At 38.5% G+C, this 20,680-nt stretch overlaps 1 protein-coding gene across 2 annotated transcripts in view; it reads left to right on the forward strand.

The window, feature by feature from the left end:
* Positions 1 to 20,680, forward strand: part of LOC127580781 (cadherin EGF LAG seven-pass G-type receptor 2-like) — a 231,820-nt gene that overhangs the window by 130,008 nt on the left and 81,132 nt on the right. For both annotated transcript variants that reach the window (XM_052034651.1, XM_052034652.1), the window contains exons 4-5: positions 13,017 to 13,132; positions 15,308 to 15,396. In XM_052034651.1, the coding sequence (XP_051890611.1) occupies positions 13,017 to 13,132; positions 15,308 to 15,396 (205 nt within the window). The remainder of the gene's footprint in view (positions 1 to 13,016; positions 13,133 to 15,307; positions 15,397 to 20,680) is intronic.

Genomic DNA, 20,680 nt, shown 5'->3' on the forward strand with positions numbered 1-20,680 from the left:
AATAGCATGTTATTTGGTTGATGAAAAGTTTACAATTGCTGAAGGGTCAATAATAAGACTATGCATATGTAAGGGAATTGGTGAAAGTACCAGAAGTGGTGTGAGAAAAGGCTAAAACACAAGGGCGGATCAGGGTTTGGAACACACTATCCAAAGGGATTGTGGGTGGAAATTCAATATAAACTGTCAAAGGAAGTTAATTGAATGAGAAAAAACAAATGCAAGGACATTGGTGAGACCTCACCTGGAATACTGTGTACAGTTTTGGTCCCCTCACCTAAACTAAAAGATACAGTTAATATTAGAGGAAGTACAAAAGAGATTCAGCAGGCTAATCCCTGTGATGAGGGTTGTCCCACCAGGAGAGACTAAATAGTTAGGGCCTGTATTCCTTGGAACTTGAAAGGATGAGGGGTAACTTATTCAAATATATAAGATCACAAGGAGGCTTGACAGGATAGATGTTGGGATGATTTCACTAGTGGGAGAGTCTTGAACAAGAGGACATTACAACAAGATAAGGAGCTGGTTATTTAAAGCTGAGGTGCTGGAAATTTCTTCTTGCGGAAGGTGGTGAGTCTTTGGAACTCTCTGCCTTGGTGGGTGGTGGAAGCTGGATCATTAGAAATATTTAAAGTGGAAGTGGATAAAAAAAATTGATAGAGGGGTAAGGAGAAATGGCACAAAAGAAGAGTTGAGGCCAACATAGATCAGCCATGACCGTATTAAATGGTAGGGCAGGCTTGAAGGGCCTGATGGCCTATTCCTGCTATATGGGGAAATTGCAGGGTAGTGGGACTAACTAGATTGCTCTCCAAAAGAGGTAGTGAGAAAAACAGCCTTCTTTTGTGCAGAGCTTTCTATGGTGTATGATCTAAGGCAGCAACTGTCCATTGTACTCTGCTTCTGAAGTACACCTCCATCAAAGTCAGTGAAACTAAATTTCAGAAGCTGAGTACAACACACTTCTGTCACAATATTGTGTATTTTTCACAAATGACCAATGGTTCATTTCTGTCCCTGTGACTTCATAATTAATACTGTGATACTTTAAGTGGAGAATTTATATGTATAATGTTAATTTATATGTAATTTAAAAATTAATGTCAAATAGCGATTCAGACTCATTTGATATAGGGTATTTTTCCAAATTTTCACCCAGAAATAAACGGCACTTTTGTCAACAGAATGGTGCAGCTGACAGTTACTCAAATTGACACTTTGTACTGTTCATACAGAGCTTAATGATTTGTTGAGTAGAAGAAAAGCTGGTGTCAAAAGCAATATAAATGATGCCCAGAGATGCCTTGATTCTGAGGAAAGTTTCTGTTCATCCATGATGAAAACATCTTTGATTTGTGTTTTTGTCAGTTGAATATAACTCTAACTCTCAGATTTTTCATTCTAAGAGATTTTGCTTTAATTGCTTCTCGGCTGTTTTGAAAACATTCCTGAAGGGTACTCCATTACTGAAATAGCATAATGGATTTTGTGTGAACTTTTGCATGACCCATTCATCATTTAGTAGGCATCGATGCTATCTGGAAATGCACAAGCCTTTATTAGAAAAGCTTAATCTACTCATTCTGTGTAGTACATAAGATATTTATATAGTATATTGAGTCTGCTCAATCACTGGCTGGAGCAGCTTGCTTTCTTTCTGTATATGTATATTTAATAATTTCAGGTGGGTTCAAAACAATATAAGGATTTTGTTAAAACTGAGGATATTTGGGATATAGTATTGTTCTCTGTGACTAAAAGAGCAGCAGTATGCTAATAGCAAATATTATATGATCTTGCCTGGATCTTGGACTATCCATATAAATATAGCTTATAATTTTAATGAGGAGCCAAAGACCACATTGGATGTGAGAGGTGTGAGAAAAAAGATGGTTTAGAAGGCAAAGGTTTGGTTGTATGAAATGGGATGACTAGAAAGGTAGGGAGTGCTGCAATTTGAAGTCACTACAATACTATTTCAGTAACAATCAAATTATACAGTATGGGGGCAGGGCAGGAGATTGTAATGCATAGATTGTAACTAAGCAGTCTCGCCAACCATTCATGTTAGACCTCTTGGGTTAATTGTTTGCAATGAAATGCCTGTTATGACCTAACACATTACTCATGATTAAGTGGTTAAAATTTGGACCTAATATTAAACCTTATAAATGAACTGAATCATTATTCATAATTTGAAATTAGTTGAATTGATGTTCATTGCAATTTCCGGCTGTTGATATTTTACAGTAATGTTGCTCACTCTATATCAAGTCACGTGAAGGGACATTGTATTTCTGTGCACCATCTAATTTATTGGTTATTTATTGCACTATGTTTTCAAAAATATAATTGAGGATTAGATCTAAAATGAGTGGGAGCAGGTCATTCAGTCTCTTGAGTCATTTCTGCCATTTAATTAGCTCATGGCTAATTAGTGCTTCAATTCCATTTACCTGCCTTAAATCCATTTGCACTGATACCCTTCCATTGTTCCAGTACTGAAATTTTTAGCTGTATCCCAGCATCCACAACCTGCAGGGGAAGAGAATTCCAGACTTGCAACGTCCTTACTGTGAAAGGGTCCTTCATTATTTCCTTTTTAAATGGCTGAGCTCTAATTTTTAAAATGATACTTTCTTGTCTTGGATCTCCTCACCAAGTTTTATCATCCTCTCTCTGCACTATCAACTTCCTTTAATACTGTGAAACATCTCTCTTAAATCATCCTTGACCCTTTTAAACTTGAGGAAATTGAAACCAAAGTTGGATCATAATTTAGCTCTTAAAACACTGGTGTTAGCCTGGTGAATCTGTGCAGCACAGCTTCTGTGCCAATTTACTTGTCTTTTCATTCATTGACCAAAACTGAACACAGCACGTCAAGATGCCATCTGATTAAGCCTCTGTACAACTGAAGCAGCACTTCCTTACCTCCCCTGCAATAAATGATCACAATTTCAATACCTTTTCTGATTACTTGTTATGTGGTTTTAGTGATTTGTACACCTTGATAATTATATCCCTTTTAATATTGAGTTCAACAATGTCAGATATTAAACATTTCCAGCATTTTTATTTCAGATTATCAGAGTTCACTGTTCAGAGAATGATTTTACTCCCCCAGACTCTGCCCTTGTCCCAGCTGACCTTCTATCTTGTCTGTCTTCCACCTCTTTCACCTTGTCATTTAATCTCGCCTGCCTTCAGCCTATCACAGACCTCTCTTATTCTCTCCTCTCCTCCCCAACCCCTTTTTCTGCATTTTATCTCTTAATGTTCCCTGTTCTGACGAAACAGGATTGACTTGAACATTAATCATTTGCCTTTCTACCGATCTGCCTGACTAGTTGAGGTTTTCCAGTATTTTCTGTTTTAGTTTCAGTTTACCGGCATTTGCAGTCTTTTGCTTTCGTACCAAAATCTCCTTGCTCTTCCATTGCTTCATTGTATTGCTTTCTCCCTTGTTAGATCACCGGTTTTGGTGATAATGTTATACAAGTGCTTAATATGCTGATCACAAATTTCCTTTCCCACTGTATTTCTTGAGAGTTAATGCATTCAAAATAACTTCATTAAAATGACATAAGGGGCAATTATGGCAATTGTTTTCAGGGCTTATTTGTGTTCACATTTGTAATTTCCTTCCCTGGATTTATATAACTATATATGTGCAAGTCCCATTTATTAACTAGGACTTTTATAGGATCTAAAGCAAAATATTGCAAATGCTAAAAATAAAAACAGAAATTTTTCAGCAGATCAGACACTTCTGTTGACAGAGTTAATGTTTCAGGTTGATTAATTTTGATTGCAACCAGCAGAAATCATTTTGTACTTTTGAATGGAATGCATTTGTAGCCTTTTTACCCCCTAAGAACTGCATGTAATGTAAGCAGCTCCAAGTCAGATAATACAAATGAAATTTTGCCTTGGGAATCTGGGCTCCCGGGCTGTTCTTTAACTGTCTTGTCACAATCTTGTTAGGATATACCAAGAGTGATACTGTTTTATTTTTTGGGGTCTGCAACCTCAAATTATTTATTTATTTTTTGCATTGAAATGTAATTCATTGATGATGTGCATATGCAATTTAATGGCATTCTTCAAGGATATCAAAGAAGAAATGGAAAGCAGCGGATGCTAAGTACATTGGTTTTCAAAAAGAATTTAATGATAGAGCTACAACAAAATTTTGCTGTAGAAATAAGGAAACATGGCATTGAAGGAAATGTAACTGCATGAAAAGAGAAGTGCTAAGGACATGGAAACCATAGAATGAATAAATGAATATTTTTCACATGTAGTCAATGATGTGCCAGGGGATGCCGTAGCTTTATTTTTGTTTTAGTTTTCCACTAATCTAAATATATTTGAACAGAGAAGTAGGAATTGTCAGAAGCTAATCATACCAAGTTGAAGGCTGTGGTAGATCAAGGGATTCCAGAAGGCACAAATGTGTCAGCAGAATAGGCAAAACGGTGGCAGAAATGGTTAAACACAGGCATAATTTAACAGTTTTAAGAAAAATAAGATTAAAATATCACATTAAAAATAGTGTGGAATGAAAAGATTTAGGAGTGAAAGTAAAACCAAGAGAGCAGCAACAAGGTGCTGTTAAATAACAAACAGGATACTAAATATTTATGTTTGGTTCTTTTGATCAATGTTTCAGTGAGTGAAAGTCAGGGGAGCCAGTGCCATTTTCAGTCTTAAGTGGTGAAATACTTAAATTGGCATGGCAACTGCTTGGAAATAAATGATGAGCCCATCAACCATCATCTTATCCCTTTACTCTATAATTATAATTCAACTTAAGACTGCTACGGAAATAGTAGTAAAATAAGAAAGATGTGGCTAGGGCAAGGCTGATGCAAATGAATGCATGGGCCAATAAATGCAAAAAAATAATTTGAATATCATGTAAATCAGGAATGCTTAATTTTGTCCTGTAACACACTGGAATCAAGCAATAGAAGGGAGAATTCCATGCAGCCAGTGATGGATTCTCAAGGAACTGGATTACAGTGCTGAGAAAAAAAAGGAGATAAGGTTGGAAATACTCAGCAGGCCAGTCAGCATCTGTAGTGAGAGAAACTTCCTATCTCAGGTCAACTATCTTTCATCAGAACTAGAACATTTGCAAAATGGGCATGTTTTAAGTTGTAGGGAGGGGGAAGAGAATAAAAAATTGTCAGTCTGTCTGGAGGAGGTACAAGTAGAGGATAGCATTGAATTCGGCAATTTCAGATAACCAGCCTTTCCAGTTCTGATGTAAGATCATCATTCTGTTACATTAACTCTGTTTTTCATTCTCTACGGATGCTGCCTGATTCTTGGGCTTTTCAAGCATCCTCTTTTATTTCAGATTTCCAGCATCTGCTGAGTTCTGTACCTCAAAGTCATAGCATTGTCATTTGTTTCCTCTCATGTGTTCTCCCTCCAAACCTCCTTCAGACAGTTTACCACAAAGAGTCTCCACCATCCTCTCTCAGTCAGCACCAGTCTGTGTCATCCATTTTCTATTGGTTTCTATCTTATCACAGGCATTCTGATTGTTTTCTTCACCTGGTCCCCACTTCTCTGCAATTTGACACATGACTGTTTTCCTTGTTCTGATGAAAGGAAAAAAGGTTAACACTCTTTTTCTTTGTACAGATGCTGCCTGACCGGCTGGATGCTTTCTGGTTTTACTTAGGGTTTCCAGCATCTGCAGTTTTTGCTTTTCCATTACAATGTTCCTGGGTTGGTGGGTCAGCCTCATGATAAAAGATTGGATCGGCTCAGCCTCTATTCTCTGGAGTTTAGAAGAATGAACAGTGACCTCATTGAAACATATACAATTCTTAGAGAGCTTGACAGGGAAGTATGCTTCCCTGACTAAAGAGTCTAGAACTAAGGGTCACAGTCTCAAAATAAAGGGAAGGCCACTTAAAACTGAAGTAAAAAGAAATTTCTTTACTTGTAGGTGGTGAATCTTTGGAATTCACTACCTCCTAAGGGATGTGGTGGCTCAATCATTGACTGCATTCAAAACAGTGACTGATGGATTGCTGGATATTATAGGAATCAGGGGAAATGGGGATAGGGTAGTAAATTGGTGTTAAGGTAGGAAATCAGTCATGATCGTGTTGAATGGCAGAGCAGGCTAGAGGGGCTCAAAGAACTTCTAATGCTTCAGCTTCTTAATGTCATGGCCCTGAATCTAATACTTGCACTTTAGGTCTATGGGATCAGAGTCATTTGAATGTGCTAATTAATATTTACCCAGGACTTAACACGACAGGGAATGTAAGCTAAAAATAATTGTGACGTAGTTCATTACATGCTCTTGTTTACATCTTGATGCACAGTGATATGTAGATTGTGCTCCTGTTTCTTACACTCACCATTTTTCACTGTGCCTCTAGCTCAAAACCTGAAATCACTAAGAACCAGCAGTTGATGGGACAGTACCTCCTGTTCTTTTCATTCCACTTGTGTTTTATTTGGGCTTTGGCACAGGTTCAAGTTATAACAGCAAAACTGACAGTGTAAACTGTACTTCACTGTGCAAATATCTGATCATTTGGAAAACAAAAGTAGCTCTTCTGGGAGGGCTTATCATCTCTCAACACTAGGCTAGCGCTGTTGTAGACTGGCTGTCAGGTGAGTTGACTGGAAATTATTGCAGCAAGATTTCCCAGGAGATCACCAACCCAAACTGTGGTTAAAAAAAATGGGAATTCTTTAGAATTCATTGCAGGGAACCATTTGGACCATCAAGTCTATGCTTCCTTCTGATAGATTAATCTCAGTCCCATTCACCCCCACCCCCCCATACCCCTGAATGTTTTTTTTCTCAAATAGCTATCCATTTCCCTCTTGACAACTCCGATTGATACTGATTCTAAAACCCTTAACAGGCAGTGAGTTCCAGTTCTTAACTCTTCATGGGTGGAAAAAAGGGGCTTTCCTGACATCCTTGTACCTTTTACCCAAAATTTTAAATCTGTGCTGCCTGGTCCCCATATCACTGAGGTATTTAGCATGGAAAACAGCCCAACTTCTCCAACATGCTTGAATCTACACAAATGTGGAGAGCTTTCTTTTCATTTGCCCTATCTAAACCATTCAGGATCTTCTGCACTGGAGTAATGTACATAATGTATGTAGCATATGGTTGATAATTCTTGTCATCCAAGCAAGCAGGAGTCTTGGTGCTTTTGGGGGCTTTATCTTGTGTCACTGTTTTGTACTTCAGCAGAAGGCCTTTTAGTTGATCTCGCTATTGGCTGTGATCGTGGATATGTGCACTTAAGGCTTGAAGGAAATAAATACATTCTGGTTCACTTCTTTTCAGTAAAGCTGCATTAATTCTTTAATATACTGCAACATCCCCCTACCACACACGCTTACCCCCACTTCAGCAATTGTAACCTATCCACTCCCTGTTTCCTTCTCTCAATAATGTGCACGCTACATTATGTATTCTGCCAGGGAAGCAGAGGGGAACTGCTTGGTTGTGACAGTGCAGAAAGTTTGCAGTCATTAAAGGGAGTTAGGAAAACAGACACTTGGAAATATTGCTGAAGGTGGGCAAAGAATTTTCCTCTGATGTGGCAAGTTTAATAAAAAAAATAATAGGAGGGGGAAGGTCACAAATGAGAAAAGGTATTGCTTGGTTGTTATGGCATTTAAAGAGGTGAGCACTATTATTTCTGCACACAATGTGGATTTCATTGGCAATACCTTTGTTTATTATCCATCCCTAATTGGGATGAACTGAGGTGGAAATTTAAAGTTAACCGCATTAGTGCATTTGGTGCTGCATATGGGTCACAGTGGGTAAGGACATCAGAGTTTCCTCTGTCAAGGACATTGGTGAACCAGATGGGTTTTCATGATAATCCAGTGGTCACCATTACTGAAATTAGCTTGTTAAAAAAAGTCCAGATTTTATTTAATTACTTGCATTTAAACTCATCAGCTATTATGGTGGGAGTCAAACTCTGGCCTTGGAATTAATGATTTGGGATTAGAGCTGCTAGTCAAGTAACTTAATGAATTTTCTACTACAGGGGAGTGCAAACTCCAGGCAGCGCCCTAGAGACTAAAACTTGTAACCACATCTGGAGGTGTCACTGGTTTTCCTCCAATTTTAACAGATTTATTCCTTAACCTGATCTACCAACATTATACTAAAATGTGGCTGAGTCTGCTAAATTCTTCGACAGCAAAGGATATTCCCCAGGTTGAAGATTTGTGCGTCATAAATATAAGCAACAACAAAGGCATTGATGGTTACATAGTTCAATATCGTGTATATCTTTAGACTCCCTTTGTTCCTTCCTTTCAGTCCTCTCCTCCTGAATGTACTGATTCCTGCTGGTGCACAGAAAATAGATATTGATGGCCCTCAACTTCCCCTTAGAACTAGCCATTCCTGAAATTTATCTATCATATCAGCTGAGTGTCACAAAGATAATCAAACTAAAGATGCTCTGCAATTTGGACAAATCTGCCCTTGGCTAATGTCCACATATATTTCTAGCATGGGTCACTGGAAAATCATCGGCTGCGAGGCTGATAATCTTCTCCAGGGACACTGAGGTTGTAAGAATCTTTCTGCCATTCTGATTAAAACTGGTTAACTAGATTTTCCCATGATGTGTAATAACAGTCCAGTGTGTAATCTGGTTAATTAGATATTTATTTAAACAGAATTAAATAACATGAATACAATTGGTATGAATAGAAAATTGTTCGTGCTTTTATGTTTCTGTGGGCAACGAGAAAATATTTCACTTGCCTAATTAGATGCAGGGAATTCCTGTGTCACCTTTTTGGAAACAAATGAAATGTGACTCCCTAATTCAATCAATTTCAGCACTAATGTAAACAATTTACTGAATTAATAGTTAGTAATTACACGTTCACAATATTTTGCCTTTTTGCTTTAGTGCTTGCTGGAAATCTGAAAAAGCAAGTAGAATATTGGATTTAAGACCAAGCAGATCAGAAAGCCTGATCAATTATACAAAGTACAGAAGATGGCATTGAAATCCATTATGGGTTAATGCTATTACACTTGCATTAAAATCCAGTCTTGTCTTGGAGCCACATCCTGAAAGTGCCTGTTAATGTCAGAAGATTTGATCTAATGTTATTCATTTGGCTCATGATTTTATACAACTGATTTGTTCTTTGTTCAAAGTAAATTAAGTAAATTGAATTATTTTAATTTTTTTTCTGTGTCAGTTTTAGTGTCAGTTGTGATAGCGAAAGGTACTTGCTTGATCCATTGATTTGTCTACTAGTCACGGATCTGTGTATGCTGGTGTTATTTGGTTTATGGGATGTGCCCGTAGTTTCATTATGTTTGTTGTAAAGGGTGTCCAATAAAGTGAGATGGCATTGATGGAATTGCTGCTGGTTATGACAGTTGTGTTGGCTTCTATGCAGTGTGCCATGTGGACCTCCAAACCCAGCAACAATATTTTATTCTGATTATTGAATTACCAAATCACTCTACCAATCTGCCTTTTGTGTATCCATTATTAAGTAGATTTGAGCTCCATATACAACATATTTTATCTGTTGCATTAATTGTCACTTTACCAGGGAGAAAGCAAGAACAGTTAATTTTGGAAGACAGTTTTAATTTCTTGTGGGGAATTATTAAATGACATTGCACAAAGAAAGTCAGCAGTTCCCCACCTCAACGCTTGTGTTGGGTAAGGATTTATCCCCAAAAGGGAGGAGAGAAAGGATATGGTCGTTAAGGCTTCTGTTTGGCACTGTCACACACTAGGATTGGCTTTTTGAGTGATTACTCATGGCACAAATCCTTACATGATGTGAACTCATATATCAAATCAGCAAACACAATTTCCTTGATTGCCCATTTGTAAAGAAATAGCATATTGCAGGGAATGAGTTTTATTTCTCAACATGTGCATTCAGAAAATTTGTCCTATTGATTCTCATTTCTTTTTGACATTGGTAAACAACCAACTCCCTAATATTTAGCCTTGGTTCCACCTGAGCTCTATGCAGCTTCTTGTTAGGCAGATGTTTTTTTTTGCACAACAAATCCAGTCTTCAACTGATACTAAGGCTTGAAGTAAGACTAAAGTTTAATGGTTTGTATTCAGTATCTAGTTTAATGAGCTGTGTTCAGCTTGGGCTTTAGGCCAATCCAAAGCGCCAAGCTGAGATTGTTTTCCTTGGCCATGATTTAAAAGCTGCATTACACTGTATCCTGTAAAACAATGCACAGGATCAGCCATGCACAGTGGACCAGGCCCAAAGGCTCTTCCTGACCTATTCTTGCTCCTGTTTGCTCTTTTTCTGATTGAGTGTTCCAACTTTGAAAAATTAATGGTATTTCCAAAGAAAAAAACATAACTGACATTTCTGTGTCTAGCTTAGGGTATCTGAGAATCTTCCATTGATGTTATATTGGATAACTGGGGAAATCCAGGGCAGGCACGGTAGTGTAGCGGTTAGCATAACGCTTTACAGCGCCAGCGAACCAGGTTCAAATCTGGCCACTGTCTGTAAAGAGTTTGTATGTTCTCCCTGTGTCTGTGTCGGTTTCCTCCGGGTGCTCCGGTTTTCTCCCACATTCCAAAGACGTACAGGTTAGGAAGTTGTGGGCATGCTATGTTGGTGCCGGAAGCGTGGTGACACTTACGAGCTGCCCCCAAAATCACTACACAAAAAGATGCATTTCACTGTGTGTTTTGATGTACATGTGACTAATAAAGATATCTTATAAAAAAGATCACTCTAGAAATTGATGTGTTAATTGTGCAAAACTGGCAAATGTCTAGGCAGAAACTTAAAGCAGAGTAAACTTTTTGTTTGTCACAAAGATTCAGGCAATCATGGAGAGAGGTGTTGGTGCTGCAGAAAAGAATGGATTATTACTTCAGTTTTGCTTGGGCAAACAAAAATCCCACAGCAGGGGACAAATTTCTTATGGATGCGAAGGTGCTCAAGGATGTATGCGAAATTGCTGCAATTTGGATTAAGCCAATTTTCATCCATGTAGCAAGAGTTGTGCAAATAATTTTCTACACCTCTAGATTTGGATATGAAAAGTCCTTTTTGAGCTACTAATTTAATACCACAATCGATTCATCATCTGAGTGGCATGGGGAGATGGAGGGTTGGGTGTGTGGGATGAAACTCGATCATCTTGGACAAATAATGAAGTGCTGTGTCTAAAATAAACATTTCGGGATCTAACCAGAACAAAGTAAGGAAGTGCCAAGCCTGTTATCAGCTGCAAAGCTTTAGAAAATCTTGCACAACTTCTGTGACAGAAACACCAGCCAGGCCCAGCTTCCATGCTGTCATTCGTGGGGTGTGAGCTGATACTCTTTGTGCTGCAGACAGATATTTCAGAAAATAATGAGCTAATGGAAAGCGTGGGGGTGGAGTGTTTGTTTGTGTAACATTTGTTTAAAAGGATGTGTTAGTCTTCATAGTAAGTGAAATAAAATATTTTTAATTTACTGTGCCTTCACCAAATAAACCCATACCCTTCTTACATTTCTAATACTGACTGTTATTAATCATAAAGTTGCCAAGATAAGGGAACCATTGCTTCCTTTTACACTTGTGCATAAAACAGGTTAACCACACTGGTGGAATGTAATGGGGTCTCCTGTTGACAGGAAAGGGACAGCATCATTGAAAGGCAGTCTTCAATCATAAAAGCACTAGAAAGCTTGAATATTGAGATGAGGTATATTATCATGAAACTGTTTGACCTTCATTTGGGAAGCAGATAACACTGCAGTTAAATAGGTTGAGTTTTTTCGAAAAAAAATAAAAACTTAAAAATAAAATAGAAACCATAGTCATTCTGTCAAACAAACGCTGGGGAAGTGAGTTTACTCCACCTGCATGACTCATTAATGTAATACTTAAACTGTGAGCTTCATTGCACAATTGAATCCATACCAAGGACACTAAACAGCAAAAGACTTTGTGAGTAACATTATCATCTTACAGCTTAATTCTAGAACCAGAGTTCATTGGCTGTCTTTAAAATGTTGCTCATACTAATGGAGCCTGCTTTCTAAAGATGTCTCATTGGATGTGTCCTGAGTGATTTGTACAAAGCTATAGTTGTTTAATACATTCCTTTTGAGAGTATTTGGCAGTCACATTAATTATTCCACTTTTATCTCAGTTCCTCACAGTTAGCTACATTGTCTGCAAGCTTGAGCTCATCCATAGCTCAGCCACCCATATCCTATTTCACTCTGAGTCCCAACATACCTGTGCTCACTGATATGACAATACATAAAAATTAACAAATTAACATGCTCATTCTTGTTTTCAGATCTAAAGTCAAACTCAAGTTTATTGTCGTATGCACAGATGCAATGAAAAACTTGCTTCCAATAGCATCAGAGACACAACATTCACAAAATATAATTTTTACAAAATTATGCAAGAAAGAACACAAGTAGAACAAAAAGAAAACAATGTCCAATTTAGTACAAAGTGGTTATAGTGTTGCTATTACTGAGGTAGTGATTAGGGTTGTGCAGGTTGGTTCAGGAACTGAATGTTTGAAGGGAAGTAGCTGTTCTTGTACCTGGTGGTGTGGGACTTCAGACTTCTGTACCTCCTGTCCAATGGTAGCTACGAGAAGATTACATGGCCCGGATGGTGGGGATCTTTGATGATAAATGCTGCTTTCTTGAGGCATTGCCCCATGTAGATACTTATGATGGGGAATGATGAGCTAGTGATGTATTGGGCAGAGTCCACTACTCTCTGCAGTTTCTTACGTTCCTGTGCATTTGAATTGTCATACCAGACCATGATGTAGCCAGTCAGGATACTTTCAACAGTATAGCTGTAGAAGATTTTTTTAGAGTGTTCCGTGACATGCCGAACCTTCTAGCCTTGTGGCTCCTTCAACTCTGTTGAAATCTGTAAATCCGGAAGGGATTTTGTTTTTCTGCTTTCCAACTAACTTTTGCAATAAAAGTTTCTTTATCTTGCAGATTTGCTACCAAGGAGAAGAATGCTTTGCTGTTGTACAATGGCCGTTTCAATGAGAAACATGACTTTATTGCCTTGGAGATTATAAATGAACAAATTCAGTTTACATTCTCTGCCGGTAAGTTATTGTTTAGTATCTTTGTGGACTCTGGTTGCTGGATTTGTGATTTTTTTGAGACTCCTTCATTAAGGTATTTGAGGTACTCTCCATCCACCACACGTGCATCATGGAAACAGGCCATTTGGCCCACCACATGCCTGCTGACCAGTGGGCACCCATCAGTATTCATCCCATCTTCCAGCACTTGACCCATTGCCTAGGCAAGTTAAGTGCTCAACTAGGCAAATGTTGTCGATGACTCTGCTTCCACTACTGTCTCTGGCAGTGCATTCCAGGTAGTTGCCACTCTCTGAGTAAAGAAAATCCCCCTCAGATTCCCTCTACGTTGATGGAAACCTAGGGATTTCTGCCAAATACTCCATGAAATGAAGTACAAACCAGTGCAGATATCTGATAGTTAACAAATGAGACCCTTGGCTTTAACTGCTTGACATTAGCCTTGACCACTTGCCCCAAAGATCCTTGATACCATCTGCCTATTTAATACGAAATATTTTGCTCCAGATTTTCCCCATCTTGCCTCCACTGCTTACAAAACAATACTTTACCTAAGTTGCCCTGCTTGCTAAGCAACTTAAGTGGTGTGGAGTGGAGGTGCCTAATGTAAATCTTTTGTTGATCCAGCAAAAGTGAAAAAAAAGATCCAACTAGTTTCTCTTGTACAAAAGCTGACAGGGCTGAATAAAACTCCTCCTGTAGCAGAGTGCTCAGCTTGATACCAGTTAAGAATCACTTGGCACCCCAATGGTTTGCTATAAATATTTAAATTGCTTATTAACTAGCATCCACTTAGAGAATCGCTGTTGGCTGTAATTGATGCTGGTTCCTATCTCTGCTGAGCCTTTCGTTCATACTCTTGGGGAGAGGTGACATGATGGCGAGAAACTGAGCATTTGTGGAGCTTCTGCCCTGCAGTCATAAATATGGTTTGTCCAGCAATACATATTTTGTGAATCTCCTGCTAGTGCAAATGGTGTAAAATCCCAATTTCAAATCTGGCTGTGACCACCTTTGATGTCAGGGAAAGATGTCTATAGGTCAACAGTGTGAAAATAACTTTGTTTAGGCGAGTCACTTATGGCACAATGCAGAAAAAAGGACAATGTGAAATTTCCTTCAAAAAGATATTTGTACCTATGTTCTTTATATTAACCTTAGTTTGCAAGGAAGCAACTTATTGAAGGTAATTGTACAACTAAATGAAATGTAGTCCTACTGTGTAGACTGTACAATAACAATGCAAGTTTAAATCTGGGCACTGATAAATATGCTTGAGAGCATGCACTACCAGGCTCAAGGACAGCTTCTATCCCACTGTTACTGAACGGACCTCTTGGATGATAAAGATAAACTCTTGACCTCACAATCTACCTCATCATGGCCCTTCCACCAATTTGTTTACCTGCACTGCACTTTCTATGTAACTGTAACACTATATTCTGCATTCTGTTATCACTTTTCCCTTGTACTACCTCGATGTACTTACACTTTGATCTGTACGGATGGCATGCAAAACAATGTTTCTCACTGTATCTCAGTACCTGTGACAATAATAAACCAATGACCAACTTCTGAGGGGGATATTGTTGAATATGTATTTTATTGCTTACAGATTACTATTGGTGATATTTTAGTGTGTCAACATTGAACACTATATCGTCAAATTCCTGTCAGCTAGACTATTGCAGGCATTAACTTACTTGCTTTGTTTATATTGATTGTTAGTTGCTTGTCTGCTAATTTTACAAATAGCATATTCTAGTCTAATTAGTTAGACACTGCCCAGTGTTCAACCATTTTTTCATTCCAAGATTTACATGCTGCTTTAAGCTATGGACTTCTGTGGTAGCTTAATGGCACTATATGCCATTCTTTTTGGATTATTACAGAATGGTATTGCTCATAACTATGGAAGAATTTCAGGCTAAATAGCATTCCTGGTGGAAAAATAATCTACACTGTATAATCAGTGGTATGATCATTGGTTGGTGCTGATTCAGGGTGGGATCAAGCTCAGCTGTGATGGACTTTACAATTAAATAACTTGCCAGCTGTCCCATCTCTGGACAAACAAAGGGAAAGTAGAGCGAGTATTTAGAGAATTTTGTATTGTGATAGTGTATCACTCCTATTGCTAGAAATGTTAAATTTAGCTACTTTGTTTCCAAACAGGTGAGTCAACTACAATGGTAACCCCCTTCATCCCTGGAGGCGTGAGTGATGGACAGTGGCACACTGTCCAGCTGCAGTACTACAACAAGGTTAGGAAACAATCGTTCAGTTTCATAATGTAAAGCTCGAGAAGTCTGGAAGTCTTTGCATTCTCTTAATCGTTGGTTTTGGATAGGGACATGCACTCTGCTTGGCTGAAGGAGCACAGTTATCCCAGTCCCCATGATAATTAAACATGGTGAGAATGTGTGTGATGGGTATCTGCTGACCTCTCCAAAGTGGTCAAATTCATATCCTGTCCTGTACCCCCAGTTCTGGCACAAAATTGAATTTGACTTGTTTGACAGATTTGGAAAAGCATACTCAATTTTAAGTTGTTCCAATTCCCTGTACTTGATATGTTTTTACTGTTTATACTAAATGGATTGTGCTGTTAGCCTCAAAGCTACTTCTATATTTCCTTTAGTGAGTCACTGAAGACATCAGCTCTCAGTCCTGAAGGGCCCTTTCCACATTGGCAAAGCTCTCAGCCAAGAAGACCTGATTAAACAAAAAACAATAACTAAGCTCGTCAATATACTAATCTTTCACATAGTTTGGATTGGGTATGTGGGGTCTGCTGCCTGAAGCTCATGGTCATAGTATTTGCACCAAAAAACAGTGTGCAGATATTGTTAATAGGTAACTTGCTCATTTTCTATAATTCTAATTGCGCTTAGATTTCAAAATGCTTTTTTTTCTAAATATCACAGAATGTGTCATTAATAAACTCAGGTGATAATTGGAAAATCAAGCAAAATAAGTAACCAAAAACAGATTTAACAATTTGTAATGATCTATCAGCATTCTGTGCCTGAAAATGTAATCATTAGATTCTGGCTTTGGTGTTAGATTTCATTTTTTTTTAACTTAAGGGCTCAGAATTAATGTCTCCTAGCTTGGTTCAGTTCATCAAAGCAGACAGAAAATCCAATATAATAACTCTCAAAAGCAGATTTTCGTTCAGAGTTTAATTGGATTCTCACATGATCCTTTTTGTTTCCAATGGTAATCTAAATTTATCCACAATTGCAGTGTAAGTGAAGCAGTGCTACCTTTAAGATGTTTGTAACTTTGGGCTTGATGCTCTGGAGGCCAGGAGTTTGCCAGTGCACTTAATGAAAAACTTTATCCACTTTCAAACACACTAGTGTGGAGTGCATTTCAGCAGGGAGAGGGAATGGGTCGAGTCCAGAATATTGGAATCCAAATCTTTTTAACCTTGAAGGTTCTCTTCTACCAGTAGACCCTGCTGAAGCTTCAGCTAGAATTCAACTGCACTTTGTTGATGTAATATGTGTAATACCATCAGGCCCCGACCAGCTTTAAGAGGTCCTAACTGCCTACGGAATCTGCAATTTGAAATCCGAAATGATACAATGGGTGAAGACCTGACTAAGCAAATTTCCACTGGGGAGTGGGGTTAATATTGCACAGTGTCTTTTCTCTAGTTACACCTCTATTCCCCAGTATTTAGAAAAAAGAGGAACTCACGTTAAAACTTGTCATTCTTTCAGGGCTCAACAGGCTGGATACAGGGAGGATGTTTCTCCTGGCTGAGGAGTCTAGGACCAAGGGTCACAGTCTCATAATACACGATAGGCCATTTAGGACTGGGGTGAGGAGAAATTTCATACAGAGGGTAGTGAATCTTTGGAATTCTCTCCTCTCATGAGCCATGGAGGCTCAGTCATTGAGTTAATTCAGAACAAAGTTCAATGGATTCAAAGAATATGAAGATGGTGGAGAAAAAATGGAATTGAGGTGAAAGATCAGCCACACTTTTGATGAATGGCAGAGCAGGCTCAAAGAGACAAATGTCCTACCGCTGTTCCTATTTCTTTCTATGTTTTACTGTTTTTGAATCTCTGTGTTTGATATTTGATTCACTTCAACAATTTAGTTGCAAACCTGCCTGACAATGTTTATCTTTGTACTGATTCATTTTTTGTGAAGATACTTTGTCAAATATTTAGCTTTTCAGATTTTCCTTTATTCTTTTGATTAATGGAATTTTATTTCTAATATTCACATTCTACTTATTGTGGTGTTTGATGGTGTAATGTGATCTATCTCTGCAATTTTCTTTTGCACCGAGCAGTGTGCAGCCGTGCTGTGCTTTTCTTGTATTCTTGAACAGTTCCTTTTGCTGTGTTCAGCCTTGTATTTTACTGGTGCTTGTTGATTGTTTGCTGCATGCTTACTATATCAGATAATTCATGATGTTAGTATCTCTATTTATCTCTTTTTATTCAAATAATCCCTCTTGTCATGAGTGACAGGAGCAGGAAACTTTCATGCATTGTGGATATTGGTTACTCAATTGGGCCTGTTACATGCAATTTATGATTTAATTTCCTGTTTTCCCACAAATGCATTACATCACAAGCTAATCTTAAGAGATGTACAGGAGAGAAACCATTACTCAATTTCTTATCTCCTTGGCAATTACACTTTTAATATGACCATCAGTTGTAGTTTAAGAGAGTTCAAATGTTACTCAAGATTGCCATATTGTTTCAAGTTAATTATGCAAGTTGTAATCTGGCTAACCTATGAATGCTCATTCTATGCAGTTTCTTGCACATTTGATAAGATGTGGGAATTGAGATGTGAATATTGGTTGATTGCTATGAATTATGTCTGGAATTTTCTGCTATTTACTGAAAGATAAGGACCAAATCTAAGGGACATTAGCTCATGAACATTGACAAACAAAAAGCAATCAGTGTGTAAAATGTAGCTGGCCTTATCCTTCATTATAAGCTTTGGATCCAGGGGGTATTTTGTTAATTTCCTGCAGGAAATCGTCCAGCTGGACCACCCGATAATTATACGTGTGGCAGGAGTGAGGAGAGCCAGCGGACAGATAGCAACTGTCAGCTGGAGGTTTCATTTGTGGCTCGTGCTAGCAATGTGATTCCACAATGGGAGTCCAATTTAAAAAGAAATTCCTCATCTGTCAGCATGTTAAATTTTGCCATAATCAATGAAGCTCTGAAATGTTCTGAAGTAACCAGGAAGTGAGCAAGGGAGGCCGTAAAATATCGAAATTAAGAAGAAATCTCAGCCTACATGTACACATGGAAAGTGTGTGCTGATGAATTACATGCAGACACGAATAAAAAACCTGTACATTTGTGCACATATACCTGTAACACAGGTGAACACAAGTGTATACAGTATATACATGCACATATACACACATGAGCATGTTCTGATGCAAATATCAGACTGAATATTGCATTTATATTCTTTCTGCTTTTTAAATTACATGATCAATTTCTCCAGCACATTTTTTCCAAAATTACAGTAGTCTTCATTTCTTATCTGAGTTGCATTTAGAGCTGACTTTCCTACTATGGTAAAACTCAGTTAATCCAGCACACTTTGGCCGTTGGTAGTGCCCAATTAGCAGATTTTCCAGACAGGATGATATTGCTTAATACCCCAACACGCTTAATTCTTTAATATTGCTCATTTTTCCAGTGGACCTGGTAAGTTTCAAAGTAGCATGGGAAACAGAACCTGGTGGGTTTCAAAGGAGCGTGGGAACCAGGGCCCCATTGTGTGAATTGGACTGTGGGAACCAGGGCCCCAGTATGTTAAAGAGAGAACAGAAATCAGCACGCTGTGAGCCAGATATATTAGGATTCCCAAATCGTCAGATGGTGGGTTGTCAGCATTTTACTGTATTGTACCTGCCATGGTGCTTAGAGGAAATCTGTGTGAGGAGAATCAGACAGGTTGTATTTGGAGTATGTAGTATGTATGCATGACTTGCGGGCTACTTTACCTCTCATCCCACTGAAAAGGAAGCCTACACTTTGATTCTCTCTGGATTGGAATATTGGAGAATAAGGAATGATTTTTATAACCAGAAACATTCTGGGTTAGAAATTGTAATGCATAGCATAAGTTTATTTTTGTGCCAAGCAATTGATTGCTATTGTCAACCTAGTTGCTAAATGTCATCTGTATACACAAGGCTCACTTCCAGAAATTCTTTTGTGTTTTGTGCCATCTGTTGAGCTTACACATATTAATGGAACACATTTGATGAAATCATTTGGTGGCATTACACAGCTGGTAATATTCTTTGAATTTTCTATTGCGAATATACAGTCATCTGATGATTTGCAACAGGACCATAAGGGCAGTCCTGGCCAGGAGAAACCCCGTTCCTGCATTACTTAAGAAGTCAAAGGACACTGATTGGTGTCATTGGTCATTGGAGATCCGTATATCCCCCACACCCCACCATTTAAGGGTAAATGTACCCCAAAGCAGTCCTCCTCGTTCAAACAGCAACTTTCATTGGGAACTGCCACTTTAAACGATATCACAATGGTGTACAAATTTAAGCTGACCACACAGTTTGTGCACAGAGGGCACAGGGCTGTCAGGTCAAGCTTCTCACATGTTGAAGAAGTTTGTGGCTACTACTTATTGATTGAATACTGCTCAACTCCTCAGAGGTTTATCAATGGTGCATTGGTATGCATCACTGCACCTGATATGGAAAGCCTATCTAAGTAAAAGCTATCTGACTTTGAACATCCTTCCATTCAGCATATGATTTCTGGGAGACAACACAAGCAGAAATTGGCCCCAAAACAAGCCAAAGTATTCATTCGTAATGGCCGTGAGCCGCAGTGAAACATGATGCAGAGTGATGCCTTGTTTGTGACTAATGAAGAAATGTGCAGAAATGACCGACTTGCAGAAGTTAAGGTTTGATAAAAACAGACATTTGACAATGTTTGAAATATCAGTTGACAGCTGTGAATGCAGTGTTGGCACAGCTAATGGCGTTCTTCAGTCAGTGCATGCTTGTTAATAGGGCTGCCCCTGAAGACCTGTTATAATTAAGCCTGCTCGAACCACAAATCCTCCTTCGTTAATCTTGGGCTGCAAAAATTTATTGTTTTGCGAATTGACACGGATGTTGTTCTGAAGTAATTTGCAATATTCCATGGTCATCACATCCACATCTGCCTTGGTTGAGTGAATGTGCCAGGTAATATTCTCAGTAATTCACTTCATATGATGATCATAATAGATGTAAATTTCTCAGTCAGCATGCGTTATTTTCTGTTTTTGCCTTGTGACATGGCATTTTCTTGCACTGGTGACTGCCTCACAAATGAGGAGTTGCTCTGTCTTTGTGTGTGCTTTTTACCACATTGTAAAGTGATGTCACCTGTCTTGGGTCTGCTGGATGTTGAGTCTCTGCTTCCCAGTGCTAAATCTCACGGGTTTTGTTGGGACGTGAAGCAGTAAACAATCTGCTGGAGCAATTCAGTGGGTTGAACAGCATTGATGGGAGGAAAG

This window comes from Pristis pectinata, chromosome 20 (genome assembly GCF_009764475.1).
Source record: "Pristis pectinata isolate sPriPec2 chromosome 20, sPriPec2.1.pri, whole genome shotgun sequence".
NCBI classification, from domain to species: Eukaryota; Metazoa; Chordata; class Chondrichthyes; order Rhinopristiformes; family Pristidae; genus Pristis; species Pristis pectinata.